At 41.4% G+C, this 22,753-nt stretch overlaps 2 protein-coding genes and 1 non-coding gene across 5 annotated transcripts in view; 2 read left to right on the top strand and 1 right to left on the bottom strand.

Annotated features, from left to right (window-relative positions):
* Positions 1–282: 282 nt before the first annotated feature.
* psmg3 (proteasome (prosome, macropain) assembly chaperone 3) lies at positions 283–10,023 on the top strand. 2 transcript variants are annotated; one of them, XM_080206091.1, is made up of 3 exons: positions 283–576; positions 3,930–4,222; positions 8,948–10,023. In XM_080206091.1, the coding sequence occupies exons 2-3, from the start codon at positions 4,007–4,009 to the stop codon at positions 9,098–9,100; spliced, it is 369 nt and encodes a 122-aa protein (XP_080062217.1). In that variant the 5' UTR covers positions 283–576; positions 3,930–4,006; the 3' UTR covers positions 9,101–10,023. The 2 variants fall into 2 exon arrangements, with proteins under 2 accessions (XP_080062217.1, XP_080062216.1); XM_080206090.1 differs by lacking the exon at positions 283–576 and adding an exon at positions 577–658.
* A 2,171-nt stretch (positions 10,024–12,194) lies between these two features.
* Positions 12,195–12,299, bottom strand: LOC145355216 (U6 spliceosomal RNA). The gene has a single exon (XR_013888943.1). It is a non-coding gene; the product is annotated as a U6 spliceosomal RNA (small nuclear RNA).
* A 9,544-nt stretch (positions 12,300–21,843) lies between these two features.
* The window catches only part of tmem184a (transmembrane protein 184a), a 37,050-nt gene continuing 36,140 nt past the window's right edge, over positions 21,844–22,753 (top strand). The window contains exon 1 of one of the 2 annotated variants that reach the window (XM_080206457.1): positions 21,844–21,954. The gene's annotated coding sequence lies outside the window, so the exon portion shown is untranslated. Of the gene's footprint in view, positions 22,209–22,753 lie in introns of both variants that reach the window. The other variant, XM_080206456.1, reaches the window with a different exon arrangement.

The raw sequence follows: 22,753 nt of genomic DNA, 5'->3' as shown, positions 1-22,753 counted from the left end.
CCTTAATAACCACATATGTGACCAAGTTTTACTTACTTGCGCTGTTATTCCCTTACGTAGCTTCGTGTCAAATTCATAGACGCTTGTTATTCATAATGTGCAGAAGGCGGGAATGTGAACAGAGCATGCTTGCACCGGACGATGCATCAGGTTGACAGTTGAGCGCGCGGAGGTGGGTGCCCGCTTGATTTTCTGAGCATGCGCAATGTGAACCAGCGCCCCTTTCATAATGAACATGCGCGTTATGATCGATGAGCTTGTTTCACAGTGAGCGTGCGCAGCGTGGCCGAAGTGCCGGTTTCATAGTGAGCGTGCGCAGCGTGCCAGAAGAGCTGGTTTCACAGTGAGCATTTCAAAGAAACCTGTTGGACTATATATAACCTGTTACCGTGGGACCTCCCATCTTGTCCACCCCAGTCCAACACCCGGCATCACCACATTATAGTGAGCGTGCGCAGCGTGGCCGGAGGACCGGCTTTGTAGTGAGCATGCGCGTTATAATAGATGGGCTGATTTCATAGTGAGCATGCGCAACTTGTCTGGCGAGTGATTGGCCTTAGGAACCGTCAATGACTGGTGAGTACAGGCCTGCGGTGAGACCTGGGTGCTGGCGTGGAATTTCAGTCGGGAATGATTGTGTTTTAGTTCTTGTCGATCGGTAGGTAGGCAAAATGAGGCTGTAAGAAGTTTGGGAATGGGCGGTCCGCTGGCAGCAGCATTCATAGCATCTCGTCCACGTAAAGGGAATTCGAACGGAACATTCTGGAAACGCACCAAACAGGGCTATCAATAGGAAAAACACTGATTCATCTTTCGAGTAAGATGTTTCAGAACTTTCCGCTTTAAGAAAGAGAAAACTTTTTAAAGTATTTCTTTCGTATTTTAATAACCTGGGATGTCGCAAAACAGATTACGATTAATCAAGCGTTTCTTTGAAAAACAGAAAATACCTGTCCCACTCAGCTGTGGTCATGTTGTAATTTGTCAACAATTTCCCACAAATGTTGATACGATAATGTCCTAATTTGTTTTTAGTGGTACTGACGGAGGACAACAGTTACTCTTCAAATTAGTGTGGATTATTTGCATCCATTTGAGGTATCTTGTTTTAATACCTCATCCGAAGGGTGGCACCCTTGACAGTACAACATTGGCTCAATACTGCACTGGAAATGACAGCTTATTTCATGCTCAAGTCTTTGGAAAGGATCATAGAATCCCTACAATGCAGAAGGAGGCCATTTGGCCCATTGAGTCTGCACCAACCATAGTTCTACCCAGGCCCTATTCCTGTCATTCCACATATTTACCCTGCTAATCCCCCTGTCACTAGGGACAATTTATATGGCCAGCCAACCCAACCTGAACATCTTTGGATGTGGGAGAAAACCAGAGCACAGGAGGAAACCTACAAAGACACAAGGAGAATGTGCAAACTCCACACAGACAGTGACCTGAGACTAGAATTGAACCATGGTCCCTGGCACTCTGAGGCAGCAGGGCTAACCACTGTGCCACCATGCTGCTCCATGGTTCCACATTATTGCTCTTTTTTGGCTAAGATCAAGCCCAAGATGGGTACAATGCCTTATCTTGTGAGCATGAATCTTGTTTGTGTGTCTTGTGGGGACCATGAATTGGATTTTTTGGAGCCAAGCTAGGAATGGATTTCAGTTTGCTCAGTCCATTTGGAGATTGTCTTTGTAACTTTAAGGATGGATCGTGGCTTCACAAACTGTGGCAAGCAAGAGGCAGACAGCCTGCATTATGTGTAAAATAACAAGCTTGTTACCAGAGGACTAACTTCCAGAGCCAAAATATGCATTTTTTTTGCACCATAAAATTGTTATTTGCCACCCAGCCAGAGGCATCCTGTGATTATTTCATAAGAACATAAGAAATAGGAGCAGGAGTAGGCCATCTAGCCCTTCGAGCCTGCCCCGCCATTCAATAAGATCATGGCTGATCTGTCGTGGCTCAGTTCCACTTTCCCGCCCTCTCCCCATAACCCTTAATCCCCTCTCTTATCAAAAACCCATCAACCCGCTTCTTAAAAATATTTAGCGAGGCAGCCTCCACCACTTCAACGGGCAGAGAATTCCAGAGATTCACCACCCTTTGAGTGAAGAAGTTCCTCCTCAACTCCGTTCTAAACCGCCTCCCCTCTATCTTGAGGCTGTACCCCCTAGTCCTACTGTCTTTTTTGAGCGGGAAGAGTCTCTCCACCTCTATCCTATCCATCCCATTCATCATCTTATACGTCTCAATGAGATCTCCCCTCATTCTTCTAAACTCTAACGAGTACAAGCCTAGTTTATTCAGCCTCTCCTCATAGCTCAACCTCCTCAACTCCGGTATCAGTCTAGTAAACCTCCTCTGCACTCCCTCCAAGGCCAAAATATCCTTGCGCAGGTGCGGCGCCCAAAACTGCACACAGTACTCCAGCTGCGGCCTCATCAATGCCCTATACAGCTGCAGCAAGACCTCCCTACTTTTATATTCAATCCCCCTCGCTATGAAGGCCAGCATCCCATTCGCTTTCCTGACCACCTGCTGCACCTGCAAGCCGGGTTTTTGCGACTCATGCACAAGGACCCCGAGGTCCCTCTGCACCGTCGCCTGCTGCAGTTTTTCGCCACGTAAGTAATAGTCCTTCCTACCATTCTTCCTACCAAAGTGGACCACCTCACACTTGCCAACATTAAATTCCATTTGCCATTTCCTGGCCCATTCACCCAGCCTATCTAGATCCTTCTGCAGACTCTCCACACCCTCCGCACAATTTGCCCTTCCCCCAATCTTGGTGTCATCAGCAAATTTCGACACCCTACACTCGGTTCCCTCCTCCAGATCATCTATATAAATGGTAAATAGCTGAGGCCCCAGCACCGACCCCTGGGGCACCCCACTAGTCACCAACCGCCAATCCGAATAGCACCCATTAACCCCCACTCTCTGCCTCCTATTTGACAACCAATCCTCTATCCATGCTAACACCCTACCCCCAACTCCATGTCCCCTGACCTTCTGCAATAACCTCTTGTGAGGTACCTTGTCAAACGCCTTCTGAAAATCCAGAAAGACCACATCCACCGGCTCTCCTCTATCCACTGCCCTAGACACATCCTCATAGAACTCCAGTAAATTTGTCAAACACGACTTCCCTTTAATGAAACCGTGTTGCGTCTGCCCTATCAAGCAATTCCCTTCAAGATGCCTCGCAATTTCCTCCTTAATGACGGATTCTAACATTTTACCTACCACAGACGTTAAACTAACCGGCCTATAATTCCCCGCCTTTTGCCTGGCACCCTTCTTAAACAACGGCGTAACATTAGCCGTTTTCCAATCTTCCGGCACTTCCCCGGAATCCAGCGACGTCTGGAAAATAACCATCAAGGCATCCACTATAACCTCCGCCATTTCTTTCAGAACCCTCGGATGCATTCCATCCGGTCCTGGGGACTTGTCCACAATCAGCCCCTCCAGTCTGTCGAGCACCACCTCTCTAGTAACAGTAATGTCATTAAGACCCTCCAGTCCTACCACCTTTCCATCGCTAACACCCGGCAAATTATTCACGTCCTCCTCCGTGAAGACAGAAACAAAAAAGTTATTCAAGACCTTAGCCATATCCCCATCCCCTACCACTAGGTCCCCTTTCTCATCCTCTAAAGGACCAACGTTCACCCTAGCCAGCCTCTTCCTTTTTATATATTTATAAAAACTCTTGCTATCCTTTTTTATATTAAGTGCTAGCCCAGCTTCATAGCTTCTCCTACCCTCCTTTATCAACTTCTTTGTCAATCTTTGTTGACATTTAAACCTTCAGATTTAAAATGTGCAAACTTTATATTGTGAATGAGATGAGATTGAATTAGGAACTATTTGTCATCTTGGAATGAGATTTTATTTTCTTTTTCTTTTAGATAAAGACTGTGAGTATAGTGACTCTTAAGTCTGTGTATTTGGATCGATTGGCAATTGTCAATCTGAGAGGACGTGAATGGCTGCAGAAAGTATTATTCGGTCCAAGCAGGCTGCAGAAACTGTTGATGGAAGCCTGACAGAAGTTGTGTGCACAGTGTTCAATGATTATATCTTTGTGATGGTAACACAGTATGGCAAAATGGGAACATTGATCTCTTTGACGCCTCACAGAGTGGGAAATGAGATCAGCAAACCTACATTTAGCACGAAGATCTTAATGGGAAAGGATGAGGTAAGAAGATTGTTAAGAGATCGAGATGTGCACAAGCCTTTTGGTGTTATTAGTGAGACTGCACTTGATAGGGATTTTGGGCTGATTAAAATAGTCCTTAGAATACTCTGCACAGTTCTATTGCCCAATGGGAAGAAATGTTGTAGAGGTACTGAAGAAGGTATAACAAAAGATTTACAGAGCCTATCAGGATAAATTGACCAGGCTGGAGCTCTCTTCTTTAGAAAAGTGAAGGGTGACCTAATTGAGATATTTAAGATTATGATTTGGTTTGATGGAATAGACATCAAGATGATGTTTCCACTTACAGGAGAGACCAAAAAGTGGTATCACAAACAATGTTTCCATTGGGTTGTTCATGGGTAAGGCAGCACAGTGATTGTAAAGGTGTCACACTGGCCCCTTTAAGATAGTGTTCAATTGTGCAAATAAAATTAAGATATTGTACATTGAAATGAACAGGCCTAAGACATTAAGTTTTCTTTTAAGGGCCCATTGCCCATAATTTAGTCTCCAATTCATCCAAAAGGGACTTCTTGACCCGGAGAGTGGTTGTGATGAATTTGCATGTAAGAGGAAGCTAGTTAAACACATAGGAGAATGAAGGTGTGCTGCATGAGTTTCCTCTGGGTGCTCCAGTTTCTTCCCACAATCCAAAGATGTGTAGGTTAGGTGGATTGGCCATGGTAAATGCACAAGGTGACAGGGATAGGGCAGAGGGAAGAGCCTGGGTGGTGTGCTCTTTTGGTGGGTTGGTGCAGACTTGATGGGCCAGATGGCTTTTTGCACAGTAGAAATTTTATAGTTTTATGGACTACCAATCAGCTTTTAATAAAAACATTTATTAAACATTAAAAGTTTGCTATAATACTCCACCCCACTTGTATCTTCACAAATATATGTGGACTTGAGGATAATACAAGTTACAAATTATTTTTTGTACTATATTGTTCTTGGTCAGTACACAGTCTCTAGACGAACAGGCCAACTGTGGTCATAAGATGTAAGAGCAGAATTAGGCCATCGGCCCATCGAGTCTGTTCCACTATTCAATCGTGGTTGATATTTTTCTCATCCCCATTCTCCTGCCTTTACCCCATAACCCCTGATCCCATTATTAATCAAAAACCTATCAATCTCTGTCTTAAAGATACTCAATGACCTGGCCTCTACAGCCTTCTGCGGCGAAGAGTCCAACAGATTTACCACTCTCTCTTTGGCTGAAGAAATTCCTCATTACCTGTTTTAAAGTATCGTCCCTTTAGCCTGAGGTTCTAGTTTTTTTCCACTAGTGGAAATATCGTCTCCACGTCCACTCTTTCCAGGCCTCGCAGTATCCTGTAAGTTTCAATAAGATTCCGCCTCATCCTTCTAAACTCCAACAAGTACAGACCCAGAGTCCTCAACCATTCCTCATACAACAAGCTCTTCATTCTGGGAATCATTCTTGTGAACCCCCTCTGGACCCCTTCCAAGGTCAGCACATCCTTTCTTAGATATGGTGTCCAAAACTGCTCACAGTACTCCAAATGGTGTCTAACCAGAACCTTATACCGCCTCAAATACATCCTGTTCTTGTATCCTGGCCCTCTCAACATGAATGCTAACATTGAATTTGCCTTCCAAGCTACTGACTAAATCTGCACATTAACCTTGAGAGAATCTTGAACAATGACTCTCAAGTCCCTTTGTTTCTGATTTCCTACGCATTTTCCCATTTAGAAAATAATCTATGCCTCTCTTCCTCCTTACAAACTATTGTACCAGGAGTACAATATCAAGGGTAGGACTCTTAGCAGTGTTGAGGAGCAGAAAGACCTTGGGGTCCGGGTCCATAGGACTCTTAAATCAGTCTCACAGGTGGAGGATGTGGTCAAGAAGGCGCATGGTGTACTAGCCTTCATTAATTGAGGGATTGAGTTTAGGAGTTGGGAGGTCATGCTGCAAAGTCTGTTGTCAGACCCCACTTGGAGTACTGTGCGCAGTTCTGGTCACTTCACTACAAGAAGGATGTGGAAGCTATTGAGAGGGTGCAGAGGAGACTTACAAGGATGTTGCCTGGATTGGGTGGCATGCCTTATGAGGTTGAGGGAGCTTTGTCTTTTCTCCCTGGAGAGATGAAGGCTGAGAGGTGACCTGATAGAGGTTTATAAGATGTTGAGAGGTGTATATATAGGGTGGCTATTTCCCAGGGCTGAAATGGTCGCTACAAGAGGACACACAGGTTTAAGGTGCTGGGGAGCAGGTACAGAGAAGATGTCAGGGATAAGTTTTTCACTGAGGGTGATGAGTGAGTGGAATCGGCTGCCGTCGGTGGCGGTAGAGGCTAACTCGTTGGGGTCTTTTAAGAGACTTCTGGATGAGTACATAGGATTTAATGGGATTGAGAGTTGTAGATAGGCCTGATAGGTACGGATATGATCGGCGCAACTTGTGGGCTGAAGGGCCTGTTTGTGCTGTAGTGTTCTATGTTCTCTCACTTTTCCACTTTGTATTCCATCTGCCACTTCTTTGCCCACTCTTCTAACCTGTCCAAGTCCTTTTGCAATCCCCCTGCTTCCTCAGTACTACCTGTCCCTCTATATATCTTTCTGTCATCTGCAAACTTAGCAGTTCCTTCTTCAATCATTAATGTATATTGTGAAAAGTTGTGGTCCTAGCACTGACCCCTGAGGCACACCACTAGTCAGCAACTGCCATCCTGAGAAAGACCTCTTTATCCTGACTCTGCCTTCTGCCAGTCAGCCAATCCTCTGCTTGCCAGGATCTTAACTTATTTAACAGTCTCCTATGCAACATCTTGTCAAATGCTTTTTGGAAATCTAAATAAATCATGTCCACTGGTTCTCCTTTTATCTAACTTCCTTGTTACCTCCTCAAAGAACTCTAATAGATTTGTCACACATGACCTCCCCTTGACAAAACCGTGCTGACTCAGTGCTGCTTTATCATGTACTTCCAGGTACTCTGCGATCTCCTCTTTGGCAAGATTTTAGAGTTCATTACTAATGACCAAAGTCAGGCTAACTGGCCTATAATTTCCCGTGTGCTGCCTGCCTCCCTTCTTAAACAGCGGTGTTACATTAGCTACTTTCCAGTCCTTTGGTACCCTCCCTGCCTCTACTGATTCCTGAAAGATCACCACCAATGCCTCCACAATTTCCTCAGCTATCTCTTTTAGAACCCTGAAGTGTAGTCCATCTGATCCAGGTGCTTTATCCACCTTCAGACCTTTCAGTTTCCCCAGAACCCTCTCCTTAGTGATGGCCACTACACTCACCTGTGTTTCCTGACTCCTGGAGCTCTGGCATCCCATTGGTGTCTTCCACATTGCACAGTTATTTTGCATCAGTCTTCACTGTAGAGATTTTATGATAACCTTAAGATTACTCCAGATATCTGACACTTCACCAACCAACTTGAGCAGGTCTGCATCTTTCAGCTGTCTTCAACTGGGAACCTCATTTTGCCCCTTTCTTTAATGTCAGTGAATAGTCCCTTGTTCAATTTCCAGTTCCTTTGTCCACTTGACTTCAGTCTTTCTGGTACTTTTTCATTCACTGGTTTCTAGATCTAATCTGTTCTTTAACGTCTAGGACTTGTTTTCTTTCCCCTACTCCATTATCCTGCTTTTGTTCTGTTAGTTTCTGTGAGAGCTGTTTCCTCTCCAGCTACCTGGTTCGAACTGCTACTGGATCCGTTTTTAAAAACTAAAATCAAAAGGTCTTTCCAATTTAGTGGCCTCTCTTGCTAAGCAACAGTCCAGTTCTCGTTCAACACTTGTCTGTCTTCACATTGTAAACATTACAAACTGTGCCTGCATTGTGATTAATTAAACAAAAAATCTCCACACATGCAAACAGTTTTGTTTAAAATGAAAATGCAAACTGAAACACACACAAACTCATTCAAAGCCATATTATATCCAAAAAAAATGTCCATGTTACCCATAAAGACTTCTGTTTCCTGACACCTGGAAAGGCATTTATTGAGATTATAGGAATTAGACAGGGACTTTGTGGAGTCAGAATTTGAAGTCTTTGAGCTTGAAGGACTAAATTAACCTTTTTGTCCTCTATCTCAATGACAATGTGAAATAATATTGTAGGAACAAACCTGAGTGGAAATGCTAGAAATCTAAGGAGGAAAAAGATGCATTAACTTTTTGAATGTTCTAAACATTTGACAAAACTGGAAGACAATTGAGCGATTTCACCACAATGGTTAATATAAGAACTGAATCCATGACTTTGATACTAGCCCCATACTTTGAATCGTAAAGTTAGCTCAAATGAATATTTCCACCTAGTATTTAATGGAAGTGGATAAGAGATAATTCATTTAAGAACACAAACTTGATTGTGAAATTCGTAGAAATTAATTCGGAGGCAATGAAAAGGCATTAAAGTAATCTTTTTATGTTGTAGATTCTCAATATCCTCGTAGATTTTATAGCTTCACAGTAAAATTTAATTTGATTTTCAATCTGCTATCTTCCCCCAGCCATTCAGAAGCTTTACTCATATTGTGACTTTGTTCAGTATTACTAACAGGTATTTCATCAGTGCTGTTGGCTATTTTTTCACAAACCAGTCATCAGCCATTTTCTTAACAATGTAGGATAATCTCTCATGTACTTTTTAGTTTTCTCTTGTAACTTACTTAACATCCAAGCTATTGTTCTGCAGTTACTTATACGGTTAATATCTGTGCTTTTCTTTACAGCCTCTCATCCATGTCTATGCAAAGCACCTTGTGACTTTCGTGTCTGAGGAGTCTGGAAACAAACCAGTGTTACTTGCATTGGCCCTGAAGGATGCAAATATGGACAGTATTAAGACTATCAAACAGCTGATTCAGAGTTGCCGACTCTGGTGAAATTTACTAATTCAGCAACAAGGCTGAGACTAATGAATTAATGTTAAAAGAGTAATGTGACTTCTCTTCAGTAGGCAAGGATATCACAAGGATAGTCAAACTTAACTCGAGCAAGAATGTCATTGAATGGAAATAGAGGAGCATTGTTACTTTGTCTTTTTGAAGCACAAGTCATTACATTGGAAATCTAGTGTTTGTATTCAGCTGAGGAACATCATTGCAACACATTTTTAAGACTACACATACTCCCTAGACAGTCTATACCCTTGACAATTAAGGTTAAAAGGCTGTGACAAAGAGAAATCCAGACTAATGTTAGTTCTATTCTTTCTACGTTGATGCTGTCAGATGTACTGAAATTTTACAGCATTGTTTTTTTTCAGATTCCAGCATTCACAACTTCTTATGATTTTCTGTATTTGGAATTTGAAGGTAAAAATGGGATGCTGGTGAAGACTAACAGGATTTTGCATTCCATTCTTGTGTTCAGGCTGTGGAGGGGGAGGTAAAGAATTAATGAAAAGAAAGATTAGTGAAATGTAAATTGCAAAAACTGCATTGGAATTAAATAGGAAAATGATCCATAATTAGAGTCAGGAGTGTCCATGGTTCTAGCCTGATGTTCCTATGTTTTTTGCGATCTGCATTGTGTAACAACTATTAAACAAGTAATGCTTTCTGCTAATGTCTAAGCTAATTACATTCAGTATGCAGTGCATATTCAGTGATCTTGACACTGTTTAGTTGCTATCCTAGGACCATCATTCCAAGAAAAAGGCTTCAAGACTTTCCAACTTGAAGCTCTGTTTAGCCTGGATCAGATTGCACTCTCTCCATTGCTTGAAATGGTTATGGGTTCAAGCCGCAAACCAGAATTTATGCACACACTGAAGTGACATCTCCGTGCAACATTGAGGGAGTGCTGCATTAAAGGAAGTATTTTAAATGGGATGGAAGTGAAAATACACATCTTTGTCTATAAACTTAAAAACTATAATCTGGACACTTTGTCCAATGCCTGTATATTAGCAACATTTAACTGTACTGGAGTTGATCAAATTTCCTTCACTACTTAAGTTCTGGCATATACCCTAGAACTTGTCCTTGACCATTTTCCTCATTTTTCATATGGATGATCTTTGACTTCACGTTAACACGGTCACCTTTTTATGAGGAGGCCAATGGTGCTACTTTTTACCTTGCTTCTGACACCTTAATTTTACTTTCTCCATCTAAAAGAAAGATCACCTGTGGGGTTAACATGACCTATACTGCATGCAGCATACGTACTGATATTAATTGTTGTGGGCTTTAATGTCAGCCATTAAATTGATCACAATTTTACCCACCAGACCAAATCACAGATTTCTCAAACAGCGTTTTTTATGTGCAAGCTACAGCTCGGTCCCTGGAAAATCACAAGTCAGTACTGGTAACTTGCCAGAGCCCACAATTCAGAAAAACACGAACCGTTTGTAGTATATGTAAATGATCTGGAGGAAAATATGGGTGTTCTGAATAGTAAGTTTGCAGATGACATGAAGATTGGTGGAGTTGCTGATAGGACATAGATATGATTGTAGACTTGAGCACAGAAATGGCAGAGGTCAATCTGGACAAATGCAAGGTTAAAAAGTAGCACCATTGGCCTCCTCATAAAAGGTGACTGTGTCAACATGAAGTCAAAGATCATCTGCATGAAAAATGAGGGAAAGGGTCAAGGACAAGTTCTAGGATATATACTAGGGCTTACCATTCAAGGAAATGTGATCAATTCCAGTACAGTTAATATACAGGCATTGGACAATCTATAGACAAAGATGTGTATTTTCACTTCCATCCCATTTAAAATACTTCCGTCAATGCAGCATTCCCTCAACATTGCATGGAGATGACACTTCAGTTTGTGCATAAATAATGCATTTTGGAGGATAAAATTTAGGTGTGAATTATAAATGACAACCCTTAAGATCATTAACGTACAGAAAGATCCACAGTTCCCTAGAAGTGGCAACACAGATGGCCAAGGTGATTAAGAAGGCATATGGCATGCTTGTCTTCATCAGCTGAGGCATGCATGTAAGAGTTGGGAAATCCATGTTGCAGCTATACACAACCTTGGTTAGACCACATTTGGAGTATTGAGTGCAGTTCTGGTCACCACACTACCACAAGGGAGTGGAAGCTTAGAGTGCAAAAAGGGTTCACCAGGATGTCACCTGGTCTTGGGGGTGTTGACAACGAGGAGCAGTTGAATAAATTATGGTTACTTTCATTGGAAAGATGGAGGCTGAGGAGAGATCTGATGGAGGTCTATAAAATTTGACATTGATAGGGTGGATAGAGGCTTTTTTCCAGGGTGAAGTGTCAACGAGGGGCACAGGTTCAAAACGAAAGGGGTTAAGTTTTTCACCCAGAGAGTAGTGGGTACCTGGAATGTGCTGCCATAGGAAGTGACGAAAACAGGCACATTAGCAACATTTAAAAGGCATCTGGATGAATACATGAATTGAGGGGAATAGTGATAAGGACCAAGTAAGGGCAGAAGGTTTTTTTTAAATTTAGTTAGGGCATCATGATCAGCACAAGTTAAGAGCAGTAGGGCTTGTTACTGTGCTGCACTTTTCTTTGGTGTATGCTAATTACAATGACAAAGTAGAAGAATTTATCCACTCAGTTATTGATTACGGTTACATTATTCATAAAGTACTGGTATTAAACCAATCACAATCACCTGATGCTTGCTTAATTATAATATCCAATCAGCCTGAAGACTAATGTTAGCTGACCTAATCCATCATTGTTACAAATTATCATTGTCCCATTTGTGTCTATGTATATCATTCCCTTTTTCCAGTTCCAAATATCTGATTCAATGAATTCTCTCAGACTAAAGGCCTTGGTGCTTTTGTGTGAAGACACTTATAAAGACCATTTTTTTCCTCATTGCAGCTTATGTGATTTTTGAATGTGTGATTATTAACCCTTTCATTAAGGATCTGATGCACTTGCATCTCTGCTCCCAATATCTCATAATGAAGTAACTGAATATTTCAGGAGAAAGTTTCTCAAATGTAAGTGCTATTTTAAACAAATCACACTGAAACACTTTATGAATTTGCGTGCCATCCTTGCATGGGGCCATGCTAATCTTCCCTGTCGTTCCAGTTTTAGTATACATGCTGCCGACAAATCGCACTGAAAATTAGGCAATTTATTCCAACAATTTTAATTGTTAACTAACTTGTGGGATTTGTGTTGTAAGAATGAAGCCCTTTTTTTGCAGGCTTCAACCATTCCATCTCAGCCCTTTCTGCAGCCTTCATGCCCTACAAGCTTTTCCTTATGTATTGATTAGCTGTTTGATTTCAGACTTTGGCCAATCCAAGTGAAGCCTGTTTACTCAGTGTGGTGGCTGATTTTTGTCTATTTGTTTGCGTCCTCCTTGCTGGGATTTTTATCATTATGACTAATCACTGCCAATTTTTTTAAAGAATGGAAAATCCCGAACATTTATTAATTTTACATTTCAAGTATATAAACATGGATACATTCAGTGTAAAAGGTGAAGAATTCTTGATGCCTGTAGGTGAATTTTTTTTTGGCTGAAATTTTGCAAGTCCAATGAGAAGATGGGCAGTTATGTATTTAATTTTTGATGTGGAACTGCCAGTGTTGGACTAGAGTGGACAAGATGAGAGGTCACACAGCACCAGGTTTATAATCCAACAGATCTATCTGAAATTACAAGCTTTCAGAGAACTGCTCCTTCCTCAAGTGAACTTCACCTGATAGAGCAGCACTCCAAAAACGATTTCAAATAAACCCATTGGACTATAATATGTTGTGACCTTTCATTTGTGCTTCACTTAATTTGGTAGATGGCAAGGGCATCAGTGGGGGAGCATTTTAGTGATAATTCAGTTAGATTTAGAGTAGTTATAGGAAAAGGTAAAGTTAGATCAAGAGGAAAACTTAAGGGAAGGTCAATGTTACGAAACTGAGGTTTTTTATGGACTGGAAACAGCTTTTTGAGGGTATCAGAGCCATGAGTGAGCAGCTAAAGAATGTTCAGAACAAATATGTTGCCCTGAAAACAGGTTTGGAACTCCCAAACCTTGATCCCTGCCCCCCCAGCCACCTTGCATAGCGAATAAGGTAAGGCCAAAAGAGAGCTTATGTTAGATGTCAAAATCACAAACCACCTCGTTTAAAGAAATGAAAAAATTAAAGAAGCAAATTAAGAAAGCAATGTGAGGACACAGACAAAAAAGTTTGCAAGGACAGTCCAAGCTTGTTTTATAGATATATATTTTATACGTATATAAAGAAAAAAGATAACAAGAGTAGTGCCAGCAAGAGACCAAAAAGGTATTTATAGCTGGAAGCTGAAGCAATTCTTATGAAAACTTTGCATCTGTTTCACAAAAGTGAGATGCAAAGCAAACATTAAGTGAAATATTGGATGTGACAAACAGTGCAGGAGGAAATATTAAGGTGTTCAGTATCCTTAAATGGCTAAATAACCAGGCCTAGATGGCATGTAGGAGGATGAAAGTATCAGAGGCATTAACTATCATTTTCTAATCATCTCTACGTTGGAGGACTGCTAATGTAATGTTTACAAAGGGAGAAAAGGATAGCCTCAGTAATTACAGACCAGGCAGCCTGATCCTGGATCTGGTTAAACTATCCAAAAAAATTGTCATATGACATGGTGGGAAGGTGTATTCATAACATGGCCAAATAAGTTGATTATTAACCTGTAAATCCAACATGCCAGTCACAAGCAATAAGAATGGGAGAATCTCCTAGTCAGCCAGCACCACTGAAAACAACAGGAAACCACTGCAATACCTTGCCAAGTATAAACATGGACCAATACACGGAATTGCCCACAAATGCCCTCATAAATGCATGATACCTGAAAACAGAGATAAAATGAATAGGAAGTATCTATTTCCATTTGAAGTAATGTCAATATCCAGGGGGCATAGAATTAAGGCAGTTGGTAGTAAGATTACAGGGGAATTGAGTAACTTCTTCCAGAGGCTGAATGAAGCAGGAACACTCACAGTTTTTAAAAAACACTTGGATGTGCATTTGAAGTGCTATAATCTACAGGGCTGTGAACCAAGAGCTAGAAGGTGGAATTAGTCCACAGATTTCTTTTTTTGGCCACCACTAACATGATGGACTGAAAGGCTTCCTCTGTGCTGTAAATCATTCTGTTTCTATGTTGTTATTATCTTTAATGTTTTAGACTAGAGGTTTCTCAGGTTTAAAAAAAACTTGTCATTCACATTCTAATCTTTCATCAGTGGGTATTTACATGGTGATGGAACAGAAACAGTTTTTAAGACTGTTTTATGGAGCGTCAGAGGAAAAGAATTGTGTTTGTATTCTTATTGTCTTAATGTTCACTTCTGAAAGATTAAAATGGTTAAATATTTTCTAAGCAATGCTGTTCTCTAATGGAAGTCATCAAAATTCACACTGTACGCTCACCATTTTTGCAATTGAGTTATAAACATCAGTCTAACTTTCTTACCAATCTTCTCCCCTCGCTACTGAATCTTTGATGGAATCACTGCCTTCAGGTTCCATCTGAATCTTCATCCAAGCAGGGGATACTAAATGCCTTATTTGTCAATGTTCAGCTATTTCACCGTGTGGGGTATTGCAGCTGAACTCTTGCTCACTCCAGCATTCACACACGCATTTTCTAATTGCAACTATTAGATGTGGAACATTTTTCTGAGGCAGACTGTAGTGCAATCATCACCTTCCCAGCTAACACAGTACAGCCAAAGGATTATGACAAAGAATCATCCAGACTCAATGTTAGTTCTGTTCTCTTTCCATATACTGTTAGACCTGCTGTGATTTTCCAGCATTTTCTGTTTGTGCCAAGAATTCAATATGGAGCCTTCAATGTTTATGTGCAATACTGTGGAAGTTCCCACTTTCTGCACCAAACTTCTTATGCTTTTTAAGAGAGATTGTCAAACTAGCCATGGTAGTTTTGTGTGGTGGTCCTTGCCCCATAGGAACTGCTCAAGATTATACTAATTTACTCTGTATATCCTCTTAACAGTCTTCAGACAACTGTCTACCCTTTTTGTCTGAGCTTTATTCAAGTTTAGGGATGTAGAAATGTATTGCTTATGTTACAGACAAATAATTTGGAGGCTTTGACTACAGATCCAGAGAATGTGTCCAAATTCAAAATCCTGAGATTTGAATTCAAGTTTCAAAACAACCTGAAAATAAATAGCTGGTATCAGTAAAATGGCTACAAAGCTGTCAAATAGTTGATAAATTAACTGGGGTTTTACAATGTCCACTTGGTAAAGAAAACCTGCTGTCTTTATGTGGTTTGGTCTTATGTGATTCAAAACCCACACCAACATCGTTGACTCTTACTTGGCCTTTTGAAGTTGTTTAGTAAACCAATAAGCCATGTCAAAATTGGTCCAACAGTTGGAGGAGACCCACTATTTCCTGTAAGACAATGTAGGATTGACAAGTGCCAACTTTGCTAGTAATACCACATCTTGGGAATGAATTTTTAAATGGTAGAAGACCAGAGCCTAACTTACTGCAATACCCTAGTTCCTCTTCTGAATAACCTTGACAAAACTAATTTCTAGAACCTAACAGCTCATGCGCGTCAATGCATTTCACATCTCTGCTTTGGGTGATAAGAACACCAGGGAATGCTCATATCTTGTGTCTGATTCTGAACAACCTGCTCTGTTTGCAGTTCATTAATTAAAGTTAAGTATTTCCATCAAAGCCCTTCATTTTATTACCTCTATATAAACACCAGTTGACAAAAGACGTTGTACATCATATTTCTCATTTTATTCATCACATAGTCAATTCACAGTAATTAAAGCTGAACAGGATCCCCATCCCTGATCATCACTCTGATACAATGTCATTTAATTAATTACAACAGCAGACAATTAAAAGCTTATTTTAGCGGATTAGGTGGCATGCTTGATTAGTACACTATTCCTGCAGCATTAGGACCCAAGTTTGAATTCATTAAAGAGCAATGAAATAAAGTTCTTTCTGCCTGTAACAGTCCTGAGTGAAATAGATTTAGGGAGCCTCCAATGTGTGTTAATAATTAGGCTACCAAAGAAGAACAGACTATTTTCGAAAAGGCAAAATTAATAATGAATGTTCTTGTGTCCTAAATCATAAGTGAAAGGATGAAGACCTTGGCATATTCTTATCACTAAGGAAATTTTCAGGTTCATCTGATATTGATCTGGGGTCGATTTAGCTCAGCTGGGAGCTGGTTAGTAATGCAGAGTGATTCCGTCAAAGGGGAGAGCAGCCTATGGTCATCTGTGACGATGGCGACTTTTACCAAAACAAACTGTCCTCCAAGCACATTTGTATTTAAAATTTTGATTGTTTTGTATCTGTTAGGTCACTGGTAGGTGACTCCTATTGTGGCATACTCAATGTTTTCTGCAAAAATGGCAGTTTTCTTTTGGGTAGGGCTTTTGACAACAGAACAGTTCCTAGGAGTGTATCAAATATTTGCACTGGGTCCACAGAAATGTTTCAAATATTTACACGTGTGCCAATGTTTATGGGGTCAAAAACTGTGCCAATATTTGACAGGTCCTCAAGTGTATCAGCTTTTGCATGGAGTCCTGGGGAGCCTTTTTTTTAGGGCAAATCAAGTAGACAAACTTAAATTACGTTAGGACAAAGTAAAAGGGGCAGCTCCCCAAAAGGAAAGGGGAACAGCCCGAACAAAAAAAAGTACAAAGGAAACTTTGTCAAATCAAAATGTGATTTCGGGGTCTATAACGCACCTCAGCCCCTGCGGTGCCCAATGGGCACAGAAGGCGTTGACTGTGCCTGCAGCCACCGTATGCTCCCTCTCCAGGGACACCTGGCCGTGAACATAGCCACAGTAGGGGGGCAGACAGTCAGGATGAATGGCCCCCCGATTGCCTGCTGCCTGGACCTATTGATGGTGTATCTCGTCAGGCCCAGAAGCAGGTTCACGAGGAGATCGGCATCCTGACCCTCCCCTCTCCGCACTGGGTGTCCATAGATCAGGAGCATGGGACTGAAGTGCAAATAAATCATCAATAAAAGGTTCTTCAGAACATCAAAAAGGGTGTGCAATCTATAACACAAAACGTAGACATGTTCCACAGACTCTATGAGGCCACAGAAAGAGCAGTCTCGGGAGCCCGTGAACCAGTGAATCCTACGGTTGTGCAGCAACCTCCACCCCAGGTCCCCAGCATAATTGGGGGAGATCCCTCCGTAGAGCGACCTCCATTATCTGCGTTTGGAAACCTGAAAAAGCTGAGATAAGAAGAATGGATCCAGCTCTTTATTCCCCTCAATCCCAAGCAACATTGGTTCGAGCCTCCACTGGGACCAACTTTATCCTTTATTTTAAAAGCCTATCCTCCTAATTCTAGCTCTGTGGAGACCATGTTTGTTTCTGTGTGTTGGGTATGTTCAAATGGGATAGATATTTATAGTTTGTGTGTTAACTACGTGCAACTTGTTTCGTAGAACAAGTTTTGTTTGATAATAAATCAATCATTCTGAATTCATTGAAAGAAACTTGGTTAAAATCTCTTTTCTAATCTGTGTAACAGTAGTGAAGGTGAATAATGGGCTATTTTGGTGAATGAATTAAACTTTTAAACTAATGGTATGATCTGAGCGGTATTGGGGTGAGATAAATTTCACACTTCTCCCATCCCTATGGCAATATCAATCGTTCTACAAATTACTTGAAATCAATGCTCCCCAGTTACTGATATCTCCGCAAAGAAATAGATCTTTTCTATCCACTCAATATCTATGCCCCCCCCCCCCCCCCCCCCCATAAATGTATACACCTTAATTAAATCTCTTCACACCCTCCTCCATTCCAAAGAAAACAATTCTCATCATAGGCTGACCTACGAGGGCGTGCAACAACAGATTCAGCAGAAGGATGCCAGGGAGAAGAATATTAAAATAGGAGGTCTAATTTGACACTTATAGTGATGAGGCACTCTGCCAAGTGCCTTTGACAGTCTGCTCAGGGAACCATCTGACAGGATCCAACTGAGAAAATTTGGCACGTCAGCTACAACTTTCATCAACTTTTACAGATGCACCATTGAAAGCTTTCCTTCTGTTGTATCACAGCTTGGAATGGCTCTTGCTCTGCCCAAGACCACAAGGAACTTCAAAAGGTTGTGAATGTAGCCCAATTCATCACGCAAATCAACTTCCCATCCATTGACTCTGTCTACACTTCCCGCTATCTTGGCAAAGCAGCCAGCATAATTAAGGGCCCCATGCATCCAGGACGTTCTGCCTTCCACCTTCTTCCATCGGGAAAAAGATACATAAGTCTGAGATCGCACACGAATCAACTTGAACAGCTCCTTCCCTGCTGCCATCAGACTTTTGAATCGACTTACCTTGCATTAAGTTAATCTTTCTCTACACCCTAGCTATGACTGTAACACTACATTCTGCACTCCCTCGTTTCCTTCTCTACAAATGAGAGCATGCAAGAAATAATACATTTCACTGTATGTTAATGCATGTGATAATAATAAATCAAATCTTTTCCCGCAGGGTCTCAAGGACATTACATGCAGACCACTGCCCGTTGGACTTGTGGTTAAAGGTAGTTCTTTGCATAGATTTTTCCAAAAGAGACAGATAATACAGGCCGGAGTGTTCTGCGGCTACATGGCTGGACTCATTCTTTGCAATATCAGGGAGAGATAGAACAATAGCACAGATGACACTTGGTGTCTGCATACTACAGAGCTTGATGCAGCTATATACATTGGGCATTAGGATGAGGGTTATTCTGGGCAGATACTTCCCTCTTATCTAGAGGCTTGAACATCATGTCTCCGCAAACAAGGTCCATTTTCAATCTCAAGGTAAAGGGCTTGGGTGATCATCACAGTGCAGGTGTGAGGAATGGGCAAAACCTGTGCCACATACAGTAGCACCAAGAATGCCTCACATCGGCTGACCAGGTCCTGACACACAACGGAGAAGGATCACCGGTCCCACATGCCTAGTTTTTGTTTCACCATAGCTACTCACTCCTTCCTCCTTGTTGACCAATACCCTGGTCCCTCTGAACTACATCGAGAACCTCTGGCTATTTGACCTGACAGTGAAGAGGACAAAAGATTATTCAGCCCAGTTCCCAAGAACATGGCCTTATTCTTGGCACAATTTATCTTGGCTCCCAAGACTAGTTCAAACTGGTCACAGATGTTGATCAGTCTGTGTATCAACAGCAGAAATGAGCAGACAAAGATGACATCGTTTATAATTGCACCATAATTTTAAAAAAATGTTCCTTTCTCAGTGTTGCAAAGCCAATGCATGGAGTGGCCTGGGCAAACCCTTAATCCAACTCCTTGCTTACGCCAAGAACCAATTTAAATTGAATCTAATTAATGACTTGGAGGAACAAAGCAAATGTACTGTAGTCAGATGACACAAAAATCGGTGGAAAGGCAAATTGCAAGAGAGATACAAAAGTTTACAAAGAGGTATTGACAGGTTAAGTACATGGGCAAAAAGTTGACATGGAATATAATGTGGGAAAATGTGAAGTTGTTCATTTTGAAAGGGAAAACAAAAGAGTATTAGAACAGAGTATTTGTTAAATGGAGAAAAACTGCAGAAAGCTGCAACATAAAGGGACTTGTAAACAGAACACAGGTGCAGCAGGTAATTGGGCAGGCTAATGCAACGTTGACTCTTATTTCAAGGGGGTTGGATTATAAGAGTAGGGCAGTCTTGATGCAACTATACAAGGTACTGGTGAGATCACATGTGGAGTACTATGAACAATTTTGGTCCTCTTATTTAAAGATACTATTTCAGTGGAGGCAGTTCAGATAAAATTCACCTAGATGATTCCTGGTATGGAGAGATTGTTTTATGAGGAAAGGTTAAACAGGTTGGGGCTCTATTCATGGGAATTTAGAAGAATGAAAGGTGATCTCATTGAAACATATAGATATATTAAGGGGGTTGACAGGGTAAATGCTGAGAGAATATTTCCCCTCATGGGAGAGTCTAGGACTAGAGGGCATAGCCTCAGAATAAAGGGATGCCAATTTAAGACTGAGATAAGGAAGAATTTCTCATCTCAGAGGGTTGAGAGCAGCCAGAAGAAATTGGGTTGATATTCTATAGCGTTTCAAAGAATGAGAAGCTGATCTCATTGAAACTTAAAAAGTTCTTACAGGGTGCAAAAGGTTTGATGCAGATAGGTCTTGGAACTCCTTGCCACGGGGAGGTGTGGAGGAAGAGTCCTTGTGTATATTTAAGGTTGAGATAGATAGATAGATTCTTGATCAGTAAGAGAATCAAGGGTAACAGGGAAAGGGCAGGAAAGTGAATGTGAGCAATGCTGGATCAGCCCTGATCCTACTGAATGATGGAGCAGGCTCAAGGGGCCAAATGGGTTACTCTTATTCCTATCTCTTATAGTTCCTGTAAAAGAGACACTAGATTTAAGCTTACAAGAACAGACATTACACCTGATCTCATGCTTGATCCTAGCCAAGAAGTGGTAATCCAGGCCATCATTGATAACCATGCCTCCAGCTCCCTAGATCCTAAACTCTAGATTACCCTCCCTTAACCTCATCACATCCTTGCTTCTCTAAGGTGCTCCCTGAAACCCATCTCTTTGACCAAAGTTTGTCATCCGTCCCAATATCTTATGAGGCCAATGTCAAATTTTTTTTGATAATACTTCTGTGAAAAATGCTGGTATGCTTTACTACATTTACTGTGCTAATATTAAGTGCCAGTTATTATTGTTGTGCAGCTATTTATGATTTGTTAAATGATTTGATACAATAGATAGAAAAAAAACAATTTCCTTAGTTTCAGCCCAGAACAATAACAGGTTAAAGCTAACCTGTTCAGGGATGATAACAAAAGAAGTGCTTCTTCACAGAAAAATCTGGAGCATACTTTCCCCTGAAGCTTCAAAGCTTATTCAATTTCAATACTTTCAAACTTTTTTTTCTAAGGCAAGATATTAAAAATTACAGAATAAAGGCGAGCAGATGGAGAGAAAATACAAAATCAGCCGTGGCCTCTGATTCATTCAAAGTAGAATAAACACAATGGGATTTGAATGCTCTATTCCAATTACTGATATGATAGTATCACAAATTGGCTTACATTAACACTGCAATTAAGTTACTGTAAAAATCCCCTAATTGTCACACTCTGGTGCCTCTTCGGATACATTGAGGGAGAATTTAACATAGCCAATATATCTAACCAGCATGTCTTTGGGAGGAAACCGGAGCACCTGGAGGGAACCCCAGCAGAAACGGGGAGTACGTGCAAGCTCCACACAGACAGTGACCCAAGCTGGGAATAGAACCTGGGTCCCTGGTGCAGTGAGGCAGCAGTGCTAACCATTGTGCTGCAGATTGTTGTGAATAATAAACTTGGTTTAATTGAAGAACGGGTGGAGGTCTAGTCATAAAGGAAAACGTCACATAATAGCGATGGTTGAATCTGGAAACATTTATTTTAATCAAGTTTACTCACCACCAGCACATTGGAGTGGGTTAAGAAGAAAATTGGGGAGCATGCGCGTTCAGCCTCGATGACCTCAGCGCGCTCCTACCTGGAGCAGCGACCGCGCATGCGCGCAGCTCAGGTGAGTGAGTGGCGAGCGCATGCGCCTCAGGTGAGTTTGAGTGGCGAGGGGAGCAGCGCACCTGAGATTGTGCTTTCATTTATGAAAATGGTGGAAAGGAAGATCCAAACTGCTATCCGTGTAATTTCTTTCCTTTAAGGTACATAGAATCAATGTCACAAATATATAAGTTAAACTTTCTCTAAACCTGAAATGTGTCTCTGAATGAGCTCACCTGGAAATTCAGTGTTCACCTGTCACCGAAGTGAGCCGTCAACCGGGACTAGGTAGCCGCCGCCTTTGTCATTATCTCTCGGGGATGTTCTTTCTGCAATCCCACCTTAGACCTGATCCGATCCTTCGTTGCTTCACGGATTGAACCTGTATTGAAAAGTGGATTAAAACGCCAGGAAGGTAGGTTGTTTCCTAGTGTTTCCTTTTATGTTCGTTATTGTAACTTTTACTCCTGGTTTTCAATTGCGGAAAGAGCGCAGGGCCTCCGGTATTTCAACACAGATTTTATACAACCATCTATCTCCACTGACTCTTCAATTGTGAATCTTCACGCACAGAAATCAGGTCGTTGACCACCGGAACTAAACTGCCACAATAATAAATGTTTGGAGATTCAAGAGAGAAACATGCAGGTTAGGTGCATTGGCCGTGCTAAATTCTCCCTCAGTGTGGCGACTAGGGAATTTTCACAGTAACACTGCAATGATGTTAATGTAAGCCTATCTGTGATTTTAGTAAATAAACTTCAAACTAATTTTTAGTTGCAATAAAAACAAGAAAATCTGGTGTTGTGGGTTTTCTGTTTATACTTTGGAAGAAACGCTCTAGAATCACTACAGTGCAGAAAGAGGCCGTATTGCTCATCCAATCTGTACCGACTCCCCGACAAAGTATCTTATCCAGCCGCGCCCCTCCCATTCCCTGTGACCCCCATTTACTCTGCT

Source organism: Carcharhinus amblyrhynchos, chromosome 18 (assembly GCF_965287045.1).
Source record: "Carcharhinus amblyrhynchos chromosome 18, sCarAmb.v2.hapA, whole genome shotgun sequence".
Lineage (NCBI taxonomy): Eukaryota > Metazoa > Chordata > Chondrichthyes > Carcharhiniformes > Carcharhinidae > Carcharhinus > Carcharhinus amblyrhynchos.
Note: the sequence above shows the minus strand (reverse complement) of the source record. Positions and strands in the feature narration are given on the sequence as shown.